The sequence below is a fragment of the Rhipicephalus sanguineus genome, chromosome 8, assembly GCF_013339695.2.
Source record: "Rhipicephalus sanguineus isolate Rsan-2018 chromosome 8, BIME_Rsan_1.4, whole genome shotgun sequence".
Classification (NCBI taxonomy): Eukaryota; Metazoa; Arthropoda; class Arachnida; order Ixodida; family Ixodidae; genus Rhipicephalus; species Rhipicephalus sanguineus.
Genome location: NC_051183.1, coordinates 7,633,918 through 7,657,333, shown reverse-complemented (window position 1 = coordinate 7,657,333; position 23,416 = coordinate 7,633,918). Strand labels below are relative to the sequence as shown.

Genomic DNA, 23,416 nt, shown 5'->3' with positions numbered 1-23,416 from the left:
CGTACCGGTATTCTGTACTGTTGCACAAAAACGCTCCACGAAGAATTTCAGCGCGCAGCGCTCGGGCCTGCCACGCACGAACAGCCTGGTAACGTCTGCTTGCAACGTTTTACTGCGTGCGAACCGCACAATACGCGGTAAGTTTACGCCGGGACTACAAATCTGCGCAGAAGCTAACCACCGCGGAGAGCACGCCGCGGGGCGTCTGCTGTTTTGTTTGCCCCATAAATCTGACGTGACTTCCGCCACACTTTTCGCAATGCATTGAAATACGATAGGGCCTCTCCTTAGGATTCCTTCCTCCATGGTCGGAGCTGAATGAGGAGCCGCTGTTTAGCGAGGGTGTAGTTGCTTTGGCCGGTGTCTCCAGACCAGGCTCCCGAAGAAGGAGGGGAACCTCTTTCTTGGAAACGCCATTTTCAAACAGTCAAGGGCAAAGTTGTCGCCTTGGCTGCCGTCAGGACCGTCCTGCACACGAAGAGAGTCGATGCGCCATAAGTTGGTAATTCTCATGTTCAAGGCGGCGTCGCTTTCAGTGGCCTCTTCGACAGCAGTGAAGGTAGCTCGTATGCCCGAACCTTGTGCTAGGTTCTATAGAGTTTAGAAAAGTGTACTTCATTTTTACCACTCAAGATTTATGTACGCGGTAGCAGACGCTCTCAAAATCTATGATGTCAAGGCGATTGTTGCAGGCAGTTCAAAGTGGCGTCGCCCCCTGCATTTTCTTTTTGCTCGTTTTCTCGCTTACCGTGCGTCTGCTCGCGGCAGGAGTGGTTCTTTTGATATCGTGAAAGTCTTTTGCTAATACGACAAAAATCGTTTTTCTCCTTCGTGACCCTTTAAACTTTAGTTTTATAACTTTTTCTGAGCGAGTTTGCGAACACTTGGCGACATCTTGATTTTAGCGGTAAGAGGGCCTAGCACATGAGATGCGACAGAACAAGCGCTTGTCCTTTCGTCTCTGATGTGTTCGTCCTCTTTAGGGCTAAAATTAAGATGTGTAGATGGACGTGTGCTGTGTTCAAACGCAGCAATCGGTCTGGCCTTGTTCGTGGACTCGGAGCGGCACAAGCATGCCATGAAGGACACGGACCGGCTGAACAAGACTATCTTCGTCACCTTCATGGCGGCGCTGCACGTGGAGGCTGTGCTGAACAACGTGCTCCTATTGGTCCAGGCGCCGAAGTTTGTCGAGCTCTTGCGGATCTGCGGTCTCATCGAGATACACACTGCCGTGCCCCCTTACGTACAGCGTAAGACGGTGCGCTTTGCGTGGGTTATGGTACTGTTCCAGGTAAGGAGCAGACGACTAGCACGAGGAAGAAGTTATTGAACCGAGAAAGCGTCAAAGTATGGTTGTAGAGGAATATGCAAAAGATAAGACTAGATGAGCTCACGAGAGCGAAAGACGACCGGATCCTTGAATCACTAGAACAGTATATATACCTAGAAAAAATATTAACAAGGCAGCTATACCACGTAAAAAGAATCCATCCAAGAATAAGGATGGAATCGTACGGCGAAAATTTTTAAACCACTGTCACACGGGCCTCAAGCATTTTCGATGGAGGCGAAAATGCTTGAGGCCCGTGTACTTAGATTTAGGTGCACGTTAAAGAACCCCAGGTGGTCGATATTTCCGGAACCCTCCATTATGGTGCCCCTCATAAGCGTATCGTGGTTTTGGGGCGTTAAACCCCAACAATTATTATATTACCACTGTCACTAAAGCGCGAAGTGTACAACGATTGTATTTTGCCGCTCATAACATGGGAAATAAACAAAGGAACTTGAAAAGAAGCTAAGAACCGCCCAGCGTGCGATGGAACGAGAAATGGCAGGCGTAACTCGAAGAAACGGGAAGACAGCAGAGTGCAGGGAGTGGATTTGGACAGGTCACGTCACGAGGACAGATGACCAGTTAGAGCAGGCGTCCGAAACTCACCTCAGCTGCTGTTACGAAATTTTGTCTGCGAAGGCGGAGCGGGCAAAGGAGGGGTGAACAAATTTATGTCAGCTAACGTTGTCATTTGAAGGAAGTCCCCCTTCTTATATCTCCTATATGACTCATTTCTTTAGGAAATTTGACGTCAGGCTTCGATATCGATACTGATCTACAGAATGATTGAAATACTGAAATCTGGATGCCGATTTTGAAACGTAGAGTTTTTGTTGCAAGCTTATGTTTCAACACATGGTGACCGCATAGGGATCCTTACGGTAAAATAGAAATGTTTGAGACCAGTCACGTCTGTGCAGCGCACAATCATACTTATTAAGAAAACAAAAGAAAAGAAATGGGACGAAGATAGTCATGTGCGGACTCCTATGAGAGTGCCACTTTAATACTGCAAACTCGGCGCAAGTCGTCTGACTGAAACACTCGTGGAAGGAAGCACGCTTCCCTGTAGTTTGAAAATGCACAAAGTAAAAACATAGATTAGATGATGGCATAAACGCTATGCAATTGCTGGTGGAACTAGGCTTTATGACTGTACGGCTCCTCTAGGTGACCATCATCATCCTGAACGTAGCCCTGAACATCCACTCGCATTTCGGCACGGTGCTGCTGATAGAAGAAGGGCGCCAGCTGAACCCGCTTCTCATGAACCTGGCCATCAGCAACGGCTTCCTGGGCGTCATGTACCTGACCTCGATGTGCCTCAGCACTCGGCTGTTGCTCATGTACATCTCCAGGGCCGTCGCGCTCTACCTGGGCTGCATCTACAAAAACCTGGACCAGTGTCTGCGCTCCAGAAGCACTCCGGAAAGCAGGTGCACTCTTATGGAAAGTTCGGAGCAAATGTTCGGGGAGCTTTGAGTCTGCTGCACGCAGGGGTACGTCTTGTGTACAGGAATACGGTTTTGCGCTCAATACTCGCATCTGGCAGCGCTACTGTGGCTGGAAAAGCAAGCTACGAGGAAGATTAACTGATAGCGGAAACAGAAATGATCTTCCCATAGTAGTATTTTTAAACAAAGCTTAGCGCTAATAAATTCGCTTTTAATAACGTCCAATTATGTAAAGCGCGCTCCTCATGAATTAAGACGATACAAGTGTGAGTACACAAGCGACTTTCGGTCTACGTGCTTTCGAATCAGCGACGGATATTAAAATTATGTCCTTCGTTGCATGGGTGAGGTTGAAGAAGCCTAAACCAGCATTTATTTTCCAGGTGCGTAAACACTTATTTATGTAATTCAGAGATCGGCACAGGGCTTGGAAGACCATAGAAGTCTGGGCCTGGCGCGGGACGCTGCCAACGGCTTTCTGGACTGAGAAAGCCACTCGCCTCGGGCTTCTTACGATAAACGTTCATTTCCTCTCCTCGAGTGCAACTGAGTCTCGTGACTGGGGGAAACGAAGACACAGGAAGAAACATCAAGCGCTTGGTCCGTGTTACGTTGTGATGTTTCTCACAACGTGCAGGTTCTTATTTAATGGATGTCTGATGCGTCTCCACAGACACCCACGAAAGGACGAGGCCGTTTGCACACAACATTTAATACACACACGGAAAACGATCAGACATCACACTGACAGAAGGCCAAAATAACAATATACAACAACTAAACCCAGACATAAGTCCTAAACTCTCAGTTCCTACGTTCATCGGAGCGACGAGGCGCAAACGCTGGTCTCACCAAGGTCCTGGATGGTGGACAAGCCTTCGAGTGGAGCGCGACGACCCCTGATCGAAACAGCCGTCCAAGGCTGCGGGTAGAAGAGGAGGCTCCGATGCCGTGGCCGCGTCCCGGCCGGACACCCACGCCAGAGCTCGCGCCCGAAGCCCGACAGCTCAGCGTGTCCACAGGCACAGGACGTCTCGCAGCAACAGCATGTCAAAGACGCGCCGCCATGGCCTGCTCGTACGTGGCAGGTCCCTCCGGCTCAACTGCTCACCAAGGCTCGGGTCCGGAACCCGACGGCCGAGAGCAGCGCCCGTCTTCCTCGCTGCTTCTGTCGTCTCCCTCTCGCCTCGTTCCTTCTCTCTTCGCGTGCTTCGGAACGATAGCCGTGGTTTTCTCCAATTGGCTTTTCATTTATTTATCCTTTTTGCTTTTTGACGCCCGTGCCAGTTTCTTCTTCGTTGTCTTCCACTGTGATTTCACGGCGCGCACTTTAAAATACGCGCACTTCACCACAAAAGCCCCCCTTTCATTTAGTTTAAAAAAAAAAAAAAAAACTGCTGACCCGTGCGCGGTATGTCATTCACAACACTGCACATGTGCACTGCAACGTTCAGTATACAGTTCTAATTACCACTCTTCATAATGTTTTCACTCAACATAAATGTCCCTATTCTAAACCAACACTTCACTAAACAGTCCATCCAAACCTGACATCTTGACTCACAATATACTCATGAATTTCGCGCAAGTATTCTCCGGCCCTTTCATATGCTCAATGCTAAATGAGTATTATTGCTTCCTTTTACATACCGTCCTAACACCACACTCATTCACCATAGTATTTCCATTCAACATAAATGCCTATCTTAAACCAACAGTTTTCTAAACAATAAAAAAAACTACACGAGATACTCAACTTAACACATTACATACAAGTACACAACACGCGGAATATGTATAATAAATATAACTCCGTTGCCAATAGTAAAAAATCCAGAAAAGCCACCGGTCATTGACCTCAGCGCTCATGTGATTGCGTCCCAAACGAGACGAATCGCATAGGCCTTCGATTTGCCACAAAGCACCGGAGACGCTTGGGAGCGTTTGCGCCCACACATCTGTCTGTAAATCCCGATGACAGTCTGACACGCGGCCGACCTGATGGCCCAAAACCAGCAAACATCAAAATCGAAGTGGACGCGTTGCCTCCACGCACGCGGAGCTAGGAGCGTTCGAGCCACTGTTTTAGGCACGTCGACGCCTAGTCTGGACCGATCAGCTGGCTGAGGCTTCAAACTCTCTAAGAAACTGCCTTCTCCCTCCCAGGGCGCCACAGCTGAAACTTCGATTTCCTTATTCTCCAAAGAGCACTGCACTGACGCTCTACTAATATCCTCAACCTCATCAGCCAATTTAGTGGCTGTTTCTTCATCACTCCTGACCTTTCCAGTCAAGTTACCGCGTGAGGCCATGTTATGGCATACTGACACTATTTCACACCTTACTCTGTCAGCCATGACTTGTGCGTCCGCACTCTCTTCCAACTCCCTCAGACAAGTTTTATCATAACTAACCAGATAAGTTGGCCTCCCTGTCTTAACATGTTCGTCATTGTCATAATGCACGAACGTGTCTGAATCAGCGGTTGCCAGATCTTGCAGCTGAGTTGGCAAACATGTGGTTACCACCTTAGAGTTCATTCTACGGCATTCGCCGTAATCACCCTCAAGGAGCGTCATTGTTCCTTCAATGGAACTATTCTGAGATTCCTTAGCCCCTTGAAGGCCCGTGCTTTGTCTCCAAGAGGTTGCAAAGCACAACTGAGCGTTAATGGAACTTCTGTGTTCCGTGCTCCCGAAGCCGTACTCTGCTTCGTCGAGCTCAATCTGACCTTTCCAAGATTCTTGGCTACCTACCTCCATGCCATTCTCTGCCTGAGTTCCTAGCTCTAACGAGAGACTATGGCGAGGTTCGAGGTCTATTTTACTGCAAGACTCCAACCCACTCCCGCAAAAACTGGTTTCATGGCACGCGTGACACGCTTCCTCACACCTCCGCCTGTCCAATTCCGTCTTTTTATCCACTGGAAGTTCCAGCCGCTTCTGAAGTGCTCTCCGTTCTGATTCGAGCTGTTCCTTCTTATTCCTTAGTTCCAATTCGAGCTTCTCCTTCTTTGCCCTTCGTTCTGCAGCCCTCTGCTCCAGCACTCGAGTTTCTCGCTCCTCAAACCAAGCTTTCAACTCCGCACCCTCTAAACCCACGCGCAATGCCAAGGCTGCTAATTCTTCCATGCTCATCTTTCAAGAATAGCTTTGTCCCGCGAACAATGTTTACAACCGGCCTCGTCCTGTCGCTGCGGACGCCAATGTTACGTTGTGATGTTTCTCACAACGTGCAGGTTCTTATTTAATGGATGTCTGATGCGTCTCCACAGACACCCACGAAAGGACGAGGCCGTTTGCACACAACATTTAATACACACACGGAAAACGATCAGACATCACACTGACAGAAGGCCAAAATAACAATATACAACAACTAAACCCAGACATAAGTCCTAAACTCTCAGTTCCTACGTTCATCGGAGCGACGAGGCGCAAACGCTGGTCTCACCAAGGTCCTGGATGGTGGACAAGCCTTCGAGTGGAGCGCGACGACCCCTGATCGAAACAGCCGTCCAAGGCTGCGGGTAGAAGAGGAGGCTCCGATGCCGTGGCCGCGTCCCGGCCGGACACCCACGCCAGAGCTCGCGCCCGAAGCCCGACAGCTCAGCGTGTCCACAGGCACAGGACGTCTCGCAGCAACAGCATGTCAAAGACGCGCCGCCATGGCCTGCTCGTACGTGGCAGGTCCCTCCGGCTCAACTGCTCACCAAGGCTCGGGTCCGGAACCCGACGGCCGAGAGCAGCGCCCGTCTTCCTCGCTGCTTCTGTCGTCTCCCTCTCGCCTCGTTCCTTCTCTCTTCGCGTGCTTCGGAACGATAGCCGTGGTTTTCTCCAATTGGCTTTTCATTTATTTATCCTTTTTGCTTTTTGACGCCCGTGCCAGTTTCTTCTTCGTTGTCTTCCACTGTGATTTCACGGCGCGCACTTTAAAATACGCGCACTTCACCACAGTCCGGTCCATTTCTTCCGGCAGTGTCTTCGCTTTCCGCGCTGTCATGAAACCATACGAACAGGCTCATTCCCAGGCCCTTTCATTTTAGTTCTAGGTGAGCTGTCGCTTCAGGGGGTACCGCCCAACGTTTTTAGGCCTAACTTATAAACAGTGCTGCCGCCGTATTCATTGACGCAAGGATTTTGTGGAGCGTTTGGGACTACTGAATAGATCCGCGAAATAACGTGCTCGACGCGAAAGCCAAGCGCTCTTCGCGTCTCGCGCATACACAGTGGCTTCGACGGTATTTCCTTGGGGCACCGACGATTCTAAAGCTCTGTTATGTGACCAACTAAGTCGTGAACCTGACTGGCGCTTGCTACGAAGCCAAGTTGATTCGTATTCACAACATATTCGACGTTGTGCAACATTTTGTGAAGGAACTACTAATTAAGCCAATCGGCGCACGCTAACGGCCATTAATCATACCTTTGTTCGTCGTCAATGCCTTTTTGCTCTAACACGTATGCTAGACGTGGTTGGAGTTCGGCCATATTGAGGTGAGCATTGGGAGCACAATGTTTTATTCGAATAATTGACGGTTCGCAAACGTTCCTGTGATTTATCGCAGACAGCGCTTTTTAGACATGATGCCACTATAGGTTCATTGTGTTTTATTATAAACATTATCCTTCTCAGCCGAGGAAAAAAAGATGGTTGGTTGATCCCTCCGTCATAGGAATCGGTATAACGCGAAAGTGAAACGTCTCGTCACAGAAGTAGTTTATTGTTTATAGTGCAGTGGTATATGAGAGCTTGTACAATGTCTACAGTTGCTTGACATATACAGCACCAATTAATGTGGACGCGTCGCACTCCCGTTAACGCCTAGTGGCACATCTCCGTAACGACGACTAACGGCCATTAGCGAGTTTTAGTATAGCGGATAACAGTAAACGCAAGGATTTAGCGTTAGCGTTAGCGTTGCGTGCTCCTAACTGCGCATGAGCAGAACGTAAACGTAGCCCGAGCTCTTACGTACGAACGCTATTTCTGAAATATAGCGTTCAACGCTAACGCACGCAAGAGATCCCGTACGTAGGGCAAGATGGCGGTGCCTGTTGAAGCGAGACCCTTCCCTTCGAGTCTTTGTTGCCGTCGTCCTGCATTATTAAACTTATTCATTCCCTAATAATGTTCGTATTTGATTTAGATTTGAGTAATGAGGCTTCGCCAACTGTGTACCGCCGATAAAATAGGTCCGTTTTTGAGATACAAAGTGGATTTGCGCTGCAGAAGGCTTAGCAAGATTTGTTTGCAAGGTTCGCTCATGTTTTCTGTAGCAGCGCAGAGATGGCGACGCTGTCTATAGTCGCCTCTTTCCAAGATACGGCCACAAGTCAAGCAGATGCATGTCAGGCTTCGTTTCTCTTCATGTCTTTCGCGGCAGTGCATGAATGTGACGCGTGATGCGTCCCAGCTTAAAAAGGCCAGGTAATAGGGGTCTTGACGAATTCTCGAACGCGGCATGTCGACAGAAACCAATGTGTCAGAACTAATGACTTCTGCAAACGCGACATTGAGACGCAACAGTGGTGACTTTGGATCAGCTCGACTTCGTGGCACTTTTGTGGATTCTACAGTGCATTTAGTGTTTTTATTTCTAGATGGCGCCGTATGTGCTTGCGTTAGCGTTAGCGGGAATGCCTTCCGCTGTACTAAAAGACCACCAGTTGACACGCAGCGCGTTCCGTTTTAGCGTTAGCGTTGAGGCGCACGCTAACGCTAACGTAAGCGTTTCCCGCTATACTAAAACTCGCTATTATCATGATTTAACCCTTGCGGTAGCTGAAGTTCTTAACATATATATAACTTAACTAAATGTGCAAATATGTCGCCAGCCGTGCGGCAGCGTGTACATATGGCTCGTCGTTGCAATGATATAGGTACATATATATATATATATATATATATATATATATATATATATATATATATATATATATATATATATATATATATATATATATATATTACGCACTTCTTAGGATACAACACTTCAGCTGTGCGTAATTAGTACTGAAAACAATGGCTCAGAAAACAATGAAATGAGATGATGGCGTAGCGTCACGAGGCGTTTGACAGCGCTGTTCCGGGTGAGGAGGTTTTACCGCGACACATTCCTGTCACACCATATCAATTTTGGTATACAGTCGAAACCCGCGATAACGAAATCCCGAGGGAACGAAATTCTCACCGCAACGAAATATTTTCGGAGCACCGGCGAACGCCCATAGGAGTCAATGCATTTCGTAACTCGCGACTACGAAAGATATTCATACCGCAGTCCCTCATTAACGAAATTTTCGAAACACGAGTGCGCAAATAATCTACTCTCACAACATTAACTACATTCGAAAACTGCTGAAATGCATTCATGCTACAATTAAATTGTGCAAAACTATCGCTACAGCGCACTTGAGAAACAGCCGCCATCATTGTTTACAAAAAAAAAACATAAAGCTGGCGACAATAATGATGATGATGGTGGCTTGCCGAAACACCTGCTCGTTATCGCGGACTACGTAGCCAAATCCACATTCCTCATGGAGTTTCGTTCGTTGGCTCGGCTCTGTGCTTGGCTTTGTCGGCTTTGCGCGCACATGGTCGCGTGTGTGGAGCCATTTGTGGAGCGTTTGCTTGGTCGCTTGGTGCAACGTGAACTGTTGCGATTGCTTCGCCCGATTTCGCTGCCTGCGAAGATGCCGCCTCCAACGAAAAAGCGGAAGTTCATCACGCTGGAAGATAAGGCTGGAATCATCAGTGAGGTGGAAAAGGGCAGGAAAAAGATAGACATCGTCGAAGAATTCGGCGGTGCGTGCAGCTCGCTGTCCACGATTCTGCGCTGATCCGCGCTGATCCAGCGGAGCCGGAAGAAGGTTCGCCCGTAGGCGCACTTGATGACGGTACTGGTGACAGCGCAGTGCCGCCGTCACTGACCAGTGCGTGGTGGCGAGATTCCCGATCGAGAGGCATGAAACTGCTGCATGGTAAGGCCCGCCAAAGCAAACTTACTGACTTTTGGAAATAAAATGTGTTTTTTTGTAAATTCCATGTCTTTTCTGCCGCATTCTCGCGCCAACGAAATTCCCGCAAGAGCGAAATTTTCTGCGTTCCCCGCCGATTTCGTTATTGCGGGTTTCAACTGTATATCCAGTTATTAGGGAGTTTTCGAATAGCGTACGCAAAGCTTTGCGCTGGCTTTTCGCGCAACTGCGCATGCGTCGTACGCTAACCGCTTGCGGGCTCCCGTTAAGTGACAGAAATAGCGGGCCGCAAACGCTAACGCAAACTTAGCGTACGCTATTCGAAAGCTCCCTAATAGGCAGTTTTAGAATAGCGTACGCTAAGTTAGCGTTAGCGTTTGCGGCCCGTTATTTCCGTCACTTAATGGGAGCCCGCAAGCGGTTAGCGTACGACGCATGCGCAGTTGCGCTTGAAAGCCAACGCAAAGCTTTGCGTACGCTATTCTAAAACTGCCTAATAAGGAGTTTTAGTATAGCGGGAAACGCTTACGTTAGCGTTAGCGTGCGTCTCAACGCTAACGCTAAAACGGAACGCGCTGCGTGCCAAACGGTGGTCTTTTAGTACGGCGTATAGTGAACTAGAACGTTCACTATAGTACAGCGGAAGGCATTCCCGCTAACGCTAACGCAAGCGCATACGGCGCCATCTAGACATAGAAACATTAAATGCACTGTAGAATCCCCAAAAACGCCTCTAAGTCGAGCTGATCCGAAGTCACTGTTATTGCGCCTCCATGTCGCGTTTGCAGAAGTGTTGAGTTCCAGAAACACATTGGTTTCTGTCGACATGCCGCGTTCGAGAATTCTTCAAGACCCCTATTACCTGCAAGCGTCGCCGTCTCCGCGCGGTTACAGAAAACATGAGCGAACCTTGTAAACAAATTTTGTTAAACCTTCTGCACCGCAAATCCACTTTGTATATAAAAAACGGAGCTATTTTATCAGCGGTACAAGGTTGGCGAAGCCTCATTACTCAAATCTAAATCAAATACGAACAATATTTGGGAATGAATGAGTTTAATGCAGGACGACGACTAGAAATATTCGAAGTGGACGGCTCTCGCTTCAACTTAGTTTCAACAAGCACCGCCATCTTGCCCTACGTACGGGATCTCTTGCGAGTGTTAGCGTTGAACGCTATATTCCGTACGTAGCGTTCGTACGTAAGAGCTCGGGCTACGTTTACGTTTTGCTCATGCGCAGTTAGGAGCACACAACACTAACGCTAACGCTAAATCCTTGCGTTTGCTGTTTTCCGCTATCTAAAACTCGCTAATGAAACGGCTGCGAGCGCGCCAAGACCATGACATGAAAATCATGCCGTACATGACATGTATATCATGATTTTCATGTTATATTTTGTGTTCATTTATGTTCCTCATGAACTCATTGCTCACCATAACAATCTTGCTGTATATCCAATTAACGAAACGGTCGCAAGAGCACAAAGTCATTGGCGGATAGATAGATAGATAGATAGATAGATAGATAGATAGATAGATAGATAGATAGATAGATAGATAGATAGATAGATAGATAGATAGATAGACAGATAGATAGATAGACAGACAGACAGACAGACAGACAGACAGATAGATAGATAGATAGATAGATAGATAGATAGATAGATAGATAGATAGATAGATAGACACAGACAGACACAGACAGACACAGACAGACAGACAGATAGATAGATAGATAGATAGATAGATAGATAGATAGATAGATAGATAGATAGATAGATAGATAGATAGATAGATAGATAGATATGTTTACTCGTCATTTTTGCACCTTTGGCGACATCGCAGGAAAGTGCTACTGGTGGACCACATGCGTGTCCAGCTGGCGCTGCTAAAGAATTGCGTCGACCTGGCCAGCTCGCTGCTCGGTCCGAGCCTGTTGTACGCGTATGCGTACAGCGTGGCCATTCTGTGCGCAGCCGCTTACTACACCATCATCCCGGAGCTCGAGTTTAGAGTGCGGCTCTTCTTCTTCTTCTTCGGCTCGCTGCACTGGCTCAGCGTACTGCTGCCCACCATCACCACGCATCGCATGAAGGCCGCCGTAAGATTAATAATACCCTACTCGGTTTCTACGTCTTTTTACCGGGCGTACTCAAAATGATACAAACTCAAATCATGTACGACCAATTTACATTTACATGCTGTTCTGTCGACGTTATCGCTCTGAGCAGTTGCGCATAGGTATCTTTCCAGAGTATGACTTTTATCTTTAAATTTGTGATTTCCCCACTATTGAAAACTTCCTTTTTCCTTTGCATGCACGACTGTCGAGACCGTCTCCCGCTCCATTGTAGGTATGAGGTACCTGTGACCATCACCGTGAGGCCTTTCTTGGTAGCGAGGCAATGATCCCCATGGATCGATGAATGGCTTCTGAAGGAAAAAATTGTAGCGCAAAGCAACACACGGACAGACAGAGAGGACGGGACTGGCGCTAAATGGATGGATGTGCCCTTTTGATCGGGCGGCGGCTCGCGCCACCTAGCCGTAATAGCCGTAATACATAGTAAAGTGCTAACTCTACGCAGTAAAGGACTAAATTTCTCCCCTTCCTTGATTTTAGCCGCCAATGAGATAAACTCCTCTTGTTATTTCTACCCGCTTAATCTTTTTGCCTTCACTGTCCCTAAACCCCAGTGCTTTGAAAAATCAGCCCAATTGCCTTGAAATGTAGGGTGATGCCCTTTACACAAGAGTGTCATCTGTTGATCCGTTTCCTCCTCCTCTTCTCCACAAGCATAATGTGTCTATACCTTCGTACTTGGCTCGGTAAGTCTTAGTCCTCAATACTTCCTCCCTGGCTTCAAACAACACAGAGCTACCCCGAGAGTCACCGTACATCTTTTTCTTTGAGAATTTCCTTGAAAGTTCTGCAGGTTTCTAGTGCTGATTTCGTAATCATTCCTATTTTCAACAGGCCTCCTCCGTTTCTTTAGCCCAACAAGGAGCGACCCTGCCGCCACGCGGCGGAACCTGTTTTACTGTTGATTAGGCGTCAGTCTGAGTCTACTCTCAGTTCTTGAGCTGTAAACACGATTGTTTGTTGCCTCCGCTTAACCGAGCTATGGCTCTAGCCACCATAACCGAGCTCCCGACACCACTCCTGCCACGACTGACATAAAGCAGTTGGCGGTATTGTAAAACAAGCAGATTAATAATGTTGGCAGTAAAGTGAAACAATAGTTTAAGAACCGTCTATACTTAAAGCGGACACTACTGCTACGGTTGCGATAATGAAACGTTAACAAACACGCCGTGTATTGATAGGAAGATACCAAAACTATTGTGTATTTAAGAAATGCCACGTAATGTTGTACTGCAGGTGATCGAGTTGCGAAGCGCAGTGCAAGGAGTGTCTATGGCGAATTATTCTGACGACCTTTTAGCACAGGTGGGTGCCTTTTGTCTTGCGTTGTTTTCACGGCGAACCTGTTTATGCGGACGTTGGCATTGTCGCGCTAAAAAAGGTCGCGTGTTCAGGGGAGGAAATGGTCAAGGGGGTCACCTGATGAAGCTTGCGTAAGGCGGTCCATTCAAACAGTGGATTGAGAACTGTTGTCCCTGAAATGCCAGAAGGTAGACTGGGCGTGACAGGAAAAGACTTAGCAGAAAGAGAGAAGACTCTTCTCTCTTTCTCGCTATAGTCTCTTCTCTCGCGTGGGTTATTCTAACCTGAGCCGTCGACTGGAACTACAGACCCGACGTAGCTTCAATGAAGAAACAACAATGAAATGACTCAGAAGTAAATGGGCAAAGCGAAAGAAGATTAGAATAACAGAGAGCTGAGCTAGTTGGTAAGCATTCACGTCAAAGAGACAGGGCGTGCAAACACGGACACAAGAGAGAAGTCAAGACACCACAAACGCGACCCCTAACTTCACTAAAGAATTGCCTCAGACTGATGGAATACAATTTTTAGACATTTCCTTAACGTTTCAGAAGAACAACATATGCTGGCAATATTCCCCTAGATCTTCTAAACCGCTGTTAAACTCCTCGTCGAAACATTCTAAGACTGTAGAGAGAGAGAGAGAGAGAAAGATTAAGTGAAAGGCACGGAAGTTAACCAGAAGAAAGTTTTCGGTTTGCTACCCTGCCCTGGGGAAGGAGTAAAGGGGGATAGAAAGGTAAGGAAGGAAAAAAAAAAGAGGGAAACAAGATTTAAAAAAACGCACACACCTCAAGCACGGGAGTGTAAAAAAATGGTATAGCTATCTCATGCCTTAAAGGCCAACTCCGGCGATTTTTTGGCCATGTCAAAGTAATGGTGCTTTTATGTTCCTGAGACGCTCCTGTTACGGGCCCGATAGCAGAAATACTCGGCAAATTGGAGAATAATTTTAAATAAGCAAAAAAGCGCAACACCGAAACCGAAACCCGACCGAGTGTACTGTCTACGTACGACGTAGACGTTGTTACGAACGAACCGGAAGTCGTGCAAGGCATGCCGGTCACGCCGGCGCGGAGTATGAAAACTGTGACATCTGGGACGAGCAGGCGCACAGTGGAGAGGTGAGCACGCCGCGCATCAGCTGTAATGTCTGCGACTGACAGTGCCGCGTCTGATAATGACAGTGTCTCGGCCAGCGCAGCAGACGCCGCTGTAGCGGCCGAAGTTAGCGGTGCCCTCGGCTGCGTCACTTCCGCCGCTTTTCCAATACTGACGTCACAGACGCAATGTTGCCAATAATTGCGGGAAGCCAGGAGGGCGTTTGCAGACAATCTGCGCATGTCTCAAGCCTGTAAATTGGCATAAATGACGGAAACGTGCAAAGGAACGTACCCAGCGAATTTCACTGAGATCCATCGACCTCGAAAAATCGCCGGAGTTGGCCTTTAAGTCGCTAAGTCATGCGGGCACAAAATGAGTGCCAGCACAGGTTACGCGTCTTTTAGGTGTAGGTTATCCTCGCGTGGCAGTGGCCACTGTCGCTGAACGCTTAGAGAAATCCATTTTGTCAAGTCCGAGCATGGTTGCAGAAAGCAATACGAAAAAGCGTGTCGTCAGTATTCATTGTATTCATTGCGAATCTCACAGGGGAAAGAAAAGGGGAGGGGGGGTGTAGATACGGCGTTAATGTTGTTTTTTACAGCTGCCAATAACCTATAGAATGAGCGGGCGATAGACAATAAGCGGACTGACATTTGTTTCGTGAAACACACAAACAAATTTACTGACTGCCGTACGTGTGTAGATTTAGGTGCACGTTAAAGAACCCCAGGTGGTCGAAATTTCCGGAGCCCTCCACTACGGCGTCTCTCATAATCATATAGTGGTTTTGGGACGTTAAACCCCAGATATTATTATTATTATGCCGTACGTGTGTGATGTATAAGATTCTGTTTAGCTGCGGCCGCTTCTACGTAGGGCAAACGGGTCGTGTGTTAACCAGAGATTAATGGAACACAAGAGATCGCTAACCAGAGGCTGACCATCTAATCTATCTTTACATTGTCGAGAGTGTAAGTGCACGCCAAAATTCGATGAATGCGCGATTTTGTACCGGCACCGAAATGAAAAAAAACACGTTTGGTTGAGACCTGGCATATCGATAGCAGTGGTAGCACATGCGTGAGCCAACCATCGTTTAAACTGCGTAAATAAGAAATGAAGTGTCTGAATAGTTATCTCTCACGTAGACCCCCACGCGTGCCGGCTTGATAGGTTCGCCTATTACATGGGCAGATAAGTTTTCGTGCCTTCTTTCTTTTTCCGCCGCTGTGCGCCTTTTTAGTGGTTAGTCGGCGTTCGTGGATGCACGCCCTGTCTCTGTAACACGAAAGAAGAGACTTGAAGGGACAGAATGAAAAGGGCCACAGCTTCACTGTCGGACGGCTTTCACGTCGTGGAACTGGCCAGACTTGTGTCTTTTCGCCGAGTACTGCCGGCTAACAAATTGATAGCGATCTTTCCTAAATCAGCGAAACTTGCGAGTGATCATTCACAAGCAGATACGGACTAACAGCGAGGAAAGAAAGCATACAGGGTTTTGAAAGAATAATTTGTCAGATAAATTTATTAAGTGCTCATGTTTAGCGTCCTCTGAGACGCGACTGCGTCTTAGAGGATGCTAAACAGCGCCGCACCAATCACACAGCAGTTTTCTCATAAAATATAGCATAAATATAACATATAGGATAAATATAGCACGAATATAGCAGTTTTCTCATAAAAACATTAATTAATTTATTTAGAACACTGTTAAACACAATGATAAGAATTAAAGGGACTGTCTACCGCTCGGAAAAATTTTTCTGATTGTGGTGAAAATGAGAACATCGTTCGTCACATCGACGGCAACGAGCATGCTTTTGCCCCATAAAAAAGGAATTATATTTTTAATTTGATGTTGAAAATTGTGAAAGAATGATCGCTAGCGTCACCCAACGGCGATGTGGTTCAATCTAGTGGTAGGACAAGAAATCCTCGCAGGTAAACTCATTTGCTTAAAAACAAACATGCATAACTTGAAATTGTATTTTACGCGCTTGAGGCACCTTTCGGTTGCGGCAGAGAGTAATTTTTTGCTTTTTTTTTTTCTCACGCATCCAAAAAGGCGCCCGGTGGCGCTGCTTGCGGCGCCGTCTTCGATTTCGTCTGCTTGAATTCATGCGCTGTGCCATGCGGCTCTCCGCGCTGGTCGTACTGTGCCGCTGTATTGTTGTTAGGATGGCTCACATGTGCAACGCTGTGAAGGCGCGCATTTATTGTCTCTTCTAATGAATCGACTTGACTTGGATTGCGGCAGCAGTGCTAAAATAAGCGCATAGACTGCGATTACAGCAAAACAAATGTTCTGTAATCGTATAATAAGGCCTCATTTAACCGCTAGCGCGCTGAAAATGACTGTTACATTCATTAAAATAGTGTTCAGCGAAAATAAAGTAATCCTACAGATATCACACGTGCTTTCGGTTTTAATTTTTACCGCACTACGATCGTCATCGCGTCCACCAACCAGTGTGTTGGGAATGTTTCACGTCAATGGAATAATAATAATATCTGGGGTTTAACGTCCCAAAACCACGATATGATTATGAGGGACGCCGTAGTGGAGGGCTCCGGAAATTTCGACCAAAATTTCACGCCAATGGAAGAAGACCGAATTAACGCAGATCGAAATATTCTGTTTTAAAAGTTTCTGCTCACTTTTTAGAGAAACCGCTGCAAGGCAGGACACTTCAGACGGTACGCTTTCTATTGCGGTACAAAATAGAAAAGCGATGAAGGACGGTAGACAGTTCCTTTAAAGGTTAATAACCAGCTAAAAGACAACGCGCACAGATATACATGACGCCATAAATATGTTTTTTTTTTCAAAAAAAAAAAACACACACACACACGCTTAGTTGTTAATTGTCTTCCTGCGCACGCTGTGCTTGAGGTGGTAATTAAAGCGCACCAATTTCAATGATAGCTTTCAATCTTCAATGATAGAGGTCCTTGAAAGTTGGTACAGGTTAACACGTATATACATCATCACTCAGCATACATTGAAACGTCAGTGAAAAATTACGCGTTTTGCGCGCATTTCACTGTAAGCCGCATCGGAGCTGGCCTCGACCTTTCTTTTGTAAAGCAACGCGACAGATCCTTCCACGACGTCTGTGGCAGATGGCGCCACTGGAAACTCTTATTCGCAGCTGCGGATGATGCTCAACAGCATGAAGCACGACGACCTCAGGTTCACGGGTTGCGGCTTCTTTGTGGTTGACTTGTCGACGTTCGCTGACGTGAGTAACCAATGCGATTACTTCTATCTCGCCACGGGAATCTTTCTTTTTTTAAGTGGGCGTAAGAGAAAAAAAAAACCCGCCAGAACCCGCGCACCGTAGTGATAGATGCTCTTAATTGTTTTACTGCGATAGCAATTATATGGACAGTCTCGGCTGATTTTTGTCCGTCCCCGTCGCCGCCGCCGTCATGCACCCTGTATATATATATATATATATATATATATATATATATATATATATATATATATATATATATATATATATATATATATATATATATATATATATATATATTGCCACGTGCGTTTCTTTATCACTTCTTCTGTATTCGGTTTTCGGCCACAAAGACTGTCGGCAACGCTCAGCGCGAACCGCGCCTCATTGTTCGAGAACCTTCGCGATCATTGTAGATCGTTTTGTTAAGATTGCGCGCAAGACGCGCACACTCGAGCTTATTCTAGAATTTGCAGGACAGCCAGTGATAACGCTGGAATATTCGACGGCACATGTTTAAATGCCGACGCGCTTCACCGCTTGTCAGTTGATCGACGGACGACGCCCTGTTCGCCGCTATCATTGTACAGCGTGTATTGCTGTAGTTCTAGTTCTCAGTTTCTCGGCCACAAGTTCGGCCAAATAAACAGTTTCATCTCGGACGTGCTCACTGTTGTCTTCGTCGACGTCACGACCACGTGACATCTGGTGGAGTTGCTGCTTCTTCCATGATCCGGACGCCCCCGCGAAGCGCTGACCCAAGCCCAAGCCGCGAGGAGGACGACGGCAAAGAAAACCCGGATCGTCGAGCAAGCCGCAGGCAACAAGGTCTACCGCCAGAGCACGGGCCTCTACCTGAAAAGACCCGGCAAACAAAGATCCTGACCTCGACCACAGCGACGATGACAGACGCTGTGCCGCCCGCACCGATCCTTCTCCGGACGCCCAAGGAGTGCCTGGCCATCATCTGGGCTACATCGAAGTTTCGCCCCTACATCTACGGCCGACCCTTCAAAGTTGTGAGCGACCACCACGCCTTGTGTTGGCTAGCCAACTTGAAGCACCCTTCAGGTCGCCTCGCGCGGTGGAGCCTAAGACTTCAAGAATTCGACATTACCGTCGTTTACAAGTCCGGAAGAAAGCACTCCGACGCCGACTGCTTGTCTCGTGCCCCCGTCGACGCACCGCCGCAGGACGACCATGATGATGACTGCTTCTTGGGAACCATAAGTGCCGACGACTTCGCTGAACGACAGCAAGCCGACCCGGAACTCAGGGGCCTTGTGGAATACCTCAAGGGCAGGACCGCCGTTGTTCCAAAAGTATTCAGGCGGGGATTGGCGTCATTTCTCTTGAAAAACGACGTCCTCGTAAAGAAGAACTTCTCTCCGGCCCGGGCCGACTACCCCATCGTTGTTCCTTCGGCACTGCGACCAGAGGTTCTGCAGGCCCTGCACGACGACCCGACGGCTGGCCACCTCGGCTTTTCCCGCACGCTCGCGAGGATACAGGAAAAATACTACTGGCCACGCCTTCCTGCCGACGTCGCCCACTACGTTAAGACTTGCCGAGATTGCCAGCGACGGAAGACACCGCCGACTAGGCCAGCGGGACTTCTGCAGCCAATCGGACCACCTCACCGGCCGTTCCAGCAAATCGGGATGGACCTACTGGGGCCGTTCCCGACGTCGACTTCCGGCAACAAGTGGATCGTCGTAGCAACTGACTACCTCACCCGTTACGCCGAGACAAAGGCCTTGCCCAAAGGCAGTGCCACCGAGGTAGCCAAGTTCTTCGTGGAGCACATCGTCTTGCGTCATGGCGCCCCAGAGGTCCTCATAACAGACAGAGGTACCGCGTTTACTGCGGACCTAACTCAGGCGATCTTCAAATACAGCGAGACGAGCCACCGCCGCACCACCGCCTACCACCCACAGACCAATGGCCTCACAGAGCGTCTAAATAAGACCATCGCCGACATGCTGGCCATGTACGTCGACGTTGAGCACAAGACGTGGGACGCCGTCCTTCCGTACGTGACCTTCGCTTACAACACGGCCGTCCAAGAAACGACGCAGATGACGCCGTACAAGTTGGTCTACGGAAGAAGCCCGGCGACGACGCTCGACGCCATGCTACCCAACGTCACCGACGAAGACAATCTCGACGCCGCCGCTTACTTACAGCGCGCCGAAGAAGCACGACAGCTCGCCCGCCTACGGATCAAGAACCAGCAGACGACTGACAGCCGCCGCTACAACCTTCGACGACGCCACATGGAATACCAACCCGATGACCGTGTATGGGTATGGACGCCAATACGCCGACGGGGACTCAGTGAGAAGCTTCTTCGACGATACTTCGGACCGTACAGGGTACTTCGACGCCTCGGCGCACTTGACTACGAGGTTGTCCCTGACGGCATTACGAACTCTCAGCGGCGCCGTGCACGACCTGAAGTCGTCCATGTCGTGCGCCTCAAACCATATTACGCACGTTAGCGAATCTGAGGACTGTCATTTTGCTTTATTATTGTGCTTTCTTTCTTGTGCTTATTGTTTATATTACTTTGTTGCTTTATTCTTGTTATTTATTGTTGCATTCATTGGGCTGTTCTGTTTAAAGCATCGGGACGATGCTTTTTCAGAGGGGGGCATTGCCACGTGCGTTTCTTTATCGCTTTTTCTGTATTCGGTTTTCGGCCACAAAGACTGTCGGCAACGCTCAGCGCGAACCGCGCCTCATTGTTCGAGAACCTTCGCGATCATTGTAGATCGTTTTGTTAAGATTGCGCGCAAGACGCGCACACTCGAGCTTATTCTAGAATTTGCAGGACAGCCAGTGATAACGCTGGAATATTCGACGGCACATGTTTAAATGCCGACGCGCTTCACCGCTTGTCAGTTGATCGACGGACGACGCCCTGTTCGCCGCTATCATTGTACAGCGTGTATTGCTGTAGTTCTAGTTCTCAGTTTCTCGGCCACAAGTTCGGCCAAATAAACAGTTTCATCTCGGACGTGCTCACTGTTGTCTTCGTCGACGTCACGACCACGTGACAATATATATATATATATATATATATATATATATATATATATATATATATATATATATATATATATAAAAGCCCCCCAAAAAATAATTCAGAAAAATGCTTCCGAAGCGCGGAATCGAACCAGGCACCTACGCTCCGCAGCGCGTGGCGCTAGCCACTACGCCACGAAACGCAGATCGTCCAGGTAGCTAACGGCGAGCGTTATACACACACCCTTTACCGCTGGCCGGACTCAGAGACGGCAGGCGCTTATAAGCGTTTCTTCATTACCAGCGAGATGGCGCGAGGAGCGCGCTGGGCGCTGGGCTCTAAAGGTCGCCGCCCCGCTCCTGCGAACGCCGATGCTCTTTGCCCTGCAGGGCGTGGTCGCCTTCGTGCGCTTATCTCAAGGAAAGAAGGGGGCGGGCGGGGGAGGTGGAGCGGGGGATTCTATGTCTTGTGCTTTCCCCGCGATGTCCGCGCTGAAGTCACAGGGCGTAAGAAGGTCACTTCGCTCGCTGCAGCGGCCGCGTTTGCGAAAGAGTGCGCTGTTCAAACAGAAATAAGTAACAACTGCGACATTTAGTTCGCGCTCTTCCTGAGTATACCTGTTCGTTCGTTTCGTGCGTCCTGCTTTATATTTCAGCAGTGCGCTTCAAGCATCGAGCTGTGACGCATGATAGTTCGCGCTCGTCTTGTGTGCGTTCTTTTCGTGCGTCCTTTGGGTTCGAGCGACGCGCTGGCAATTTCGAGCTGCTTTCCGTTCTTCGCGTTACATTCCAATTTGTTGCTATCGCATTCATTGCTTCGCCGTTGCGGCGAAACTGGGACTTTTTTTTCTATTTCTGCGCACTGTTGTGCAGTCAGCGAGGAGCTCCATATACCGAAATAAAGTCATCCATATTGACAATTCATTGTTATTAGATGGCACGTCATTCGCTGTCACATTCTTGTCATGCATGTACAGTTCTCACTGGACTGAAACGTGACATCCAAACGTTTTGTATAGAGGCCGGTATGCGCGGCTAATCGAGATAAGCCTCGCCATGTCGCTATGAATCTGGCCGTTAAAGCTAATGGTGGACTGATGTATACGTGCTCGAGTCGAAGTTGCGTCGATATGACACGAACCGAAGACGTACTCTACGTCTTCGGTACATCTGCCAGGGTTACGTACGCTACGTAACCCTGGCAACAGTGACACGTGAAGTGACAAGTGAGCTCGATAAAAACATCAGATTGGCACATCAGAAACGGTCGATTGCCGACAAGCCGACGATCGAGAGAGCCTCACTTTTCGGAAAAATATGCACGTGACCGGCGCCGCACGTTCGAAGCACGCATTTCTGTACACTCGCCGGTACCGGACACTGAACATTGTTTATTTGCAGGAAAAAAAAATACAAAATTTCCCTTGCGGGAAGCAAAGACTAAAGGATAGCCTGACGAAGTCTTGACCTCCTGACATAGTCTGCATCAGTGTCATATTATACCCATTTACACATCAGTAACGAGCACATATGCAAATAAGTTACTTCGGCACACATGCGTACACATATGCTTACTTCGTAACATACACATATGCTTACTTCGACATACATGACATGACATGACAAGAACTTTATTGGAGTCCTGAGAAAGTCGAATCTGGTGAGCCGGACTCTGGGCAACTGGTTATACGGACATCGATTTGTAATTTCACAACCGGCAATGTGTGAAAGCGATACAGTATTCTTTATGCTATCTGACATATCATAAGGTAATGCCCGTGAGTCCGGATACCGAGCGCCCGCTTACAGTTGCTGCTGGGGGAGGTGTGTGCTCTTGTGCTGCGAACCAAGTATGATATGTCATAGGAAGTGAATGTGGCAGATATGTGCTGTGCTGATTGAAGTGTGCTCTGGGCGAGTTGCCCTTCATAGTGTACGAATAAAAGATGCAATTAAACAATACAGTTGGCGTGGTCTGAGTTAATTGCAACTTAATAAAGAGGTTTGACAGCTTACACGTGCACACTTGACTTGATCGCAGTACAGCGTCGGTTCCGCAAGTCAGAAGACGACTCTCGAAAGTTCTACAAACGTCTACATAGCGCTTCATAAATGTCAGTGAAATGTATATGATCGTGAAGGGGAAATCTTTCGGAAGCCTAACAGAACCAAATTTCGATATCACTAAGTTCGACAGGATATCAGCACTAAGTTGAGCATAACCTTAAGCAGCGCATCAAAACAAGGCCCATGAAAATTGGGCGACTCGCTGCCACAGTGTAACGCGGGGGCTAAAGGCACCTCAAGCTGTCCCATTAGAGCCGAGGGTGTTTTAGCTCCACTAACGTGAAACCTGGGGAGCGGCGAAGCATGCAGTGTGCGCCGGTGTTTCCTACAGCAAAATCTCTGGTAATGGGCAGTGAGAGACAGAAGACGATTTTGTTTCAACTATAACTAGACATATGTACTATCGTGAGCAATATGAGCTGGAACACGCGAGCGCGTGGCAAATAGCCTCAAAACCGAGATAGCGTGATACGTGGATGGCGCTGCCGAAACCGGAGCGGAAAGGAGGATCGCACTCTTCCGCTGACTGTTGGCACTCCCTGTTCGCTAGCGTTGCTGTGAAACGGCAGCTTATTGCGTGCCATCAGCCGCTAGCAATGATAACGCAAAAAAACCTCCACGGAAAACAATAATAAATCAAGGAGGCGTATCAAAATGCTCAGTCAACAAACACCACGTAGATATAATAGCCTGTGCATCATGGCAGGCTACGTCACAACCGATATCTAGGCAGCTTATAGCCTGATGGGTCAG

At 48.0% G+C, this 23,416-nt stretch overlaps 1 protein-coding gene across 1 annotated transcript in view; it reads left to right on the top strand.

Moving 5' to 3' along the window:
• LOC119401277 (gustatory receptor 68a) overlaps positions 1-23,416 on the top strand; it is a 53,105-nt gene that overhangs the window by 2,823 nt on the left and 26,866 nt on the right. The window contains exons 2-6 of the mRNA XM_037667967.2: positions 1,032-1,294; positions 2,510-2,775; positions 11,624-11,879; positions 13,161-13,229; positions 17,483-17,572. Coding sequence (XP_037523895.1) covers positions 1,032-1,294; positions 2,510-2,775; positions 11,624-11,879; positions 13,161-13,229; positions 17,483-17,572 — 944 coding nt within the window. The remainder of the gene's footprint in view (positions 1-1,031; positions 1,295-2,509; positions 2,776-11,623; positions 11,880-13,160; positions 13,230-17,482; positions 17,573-23,416) is intronic.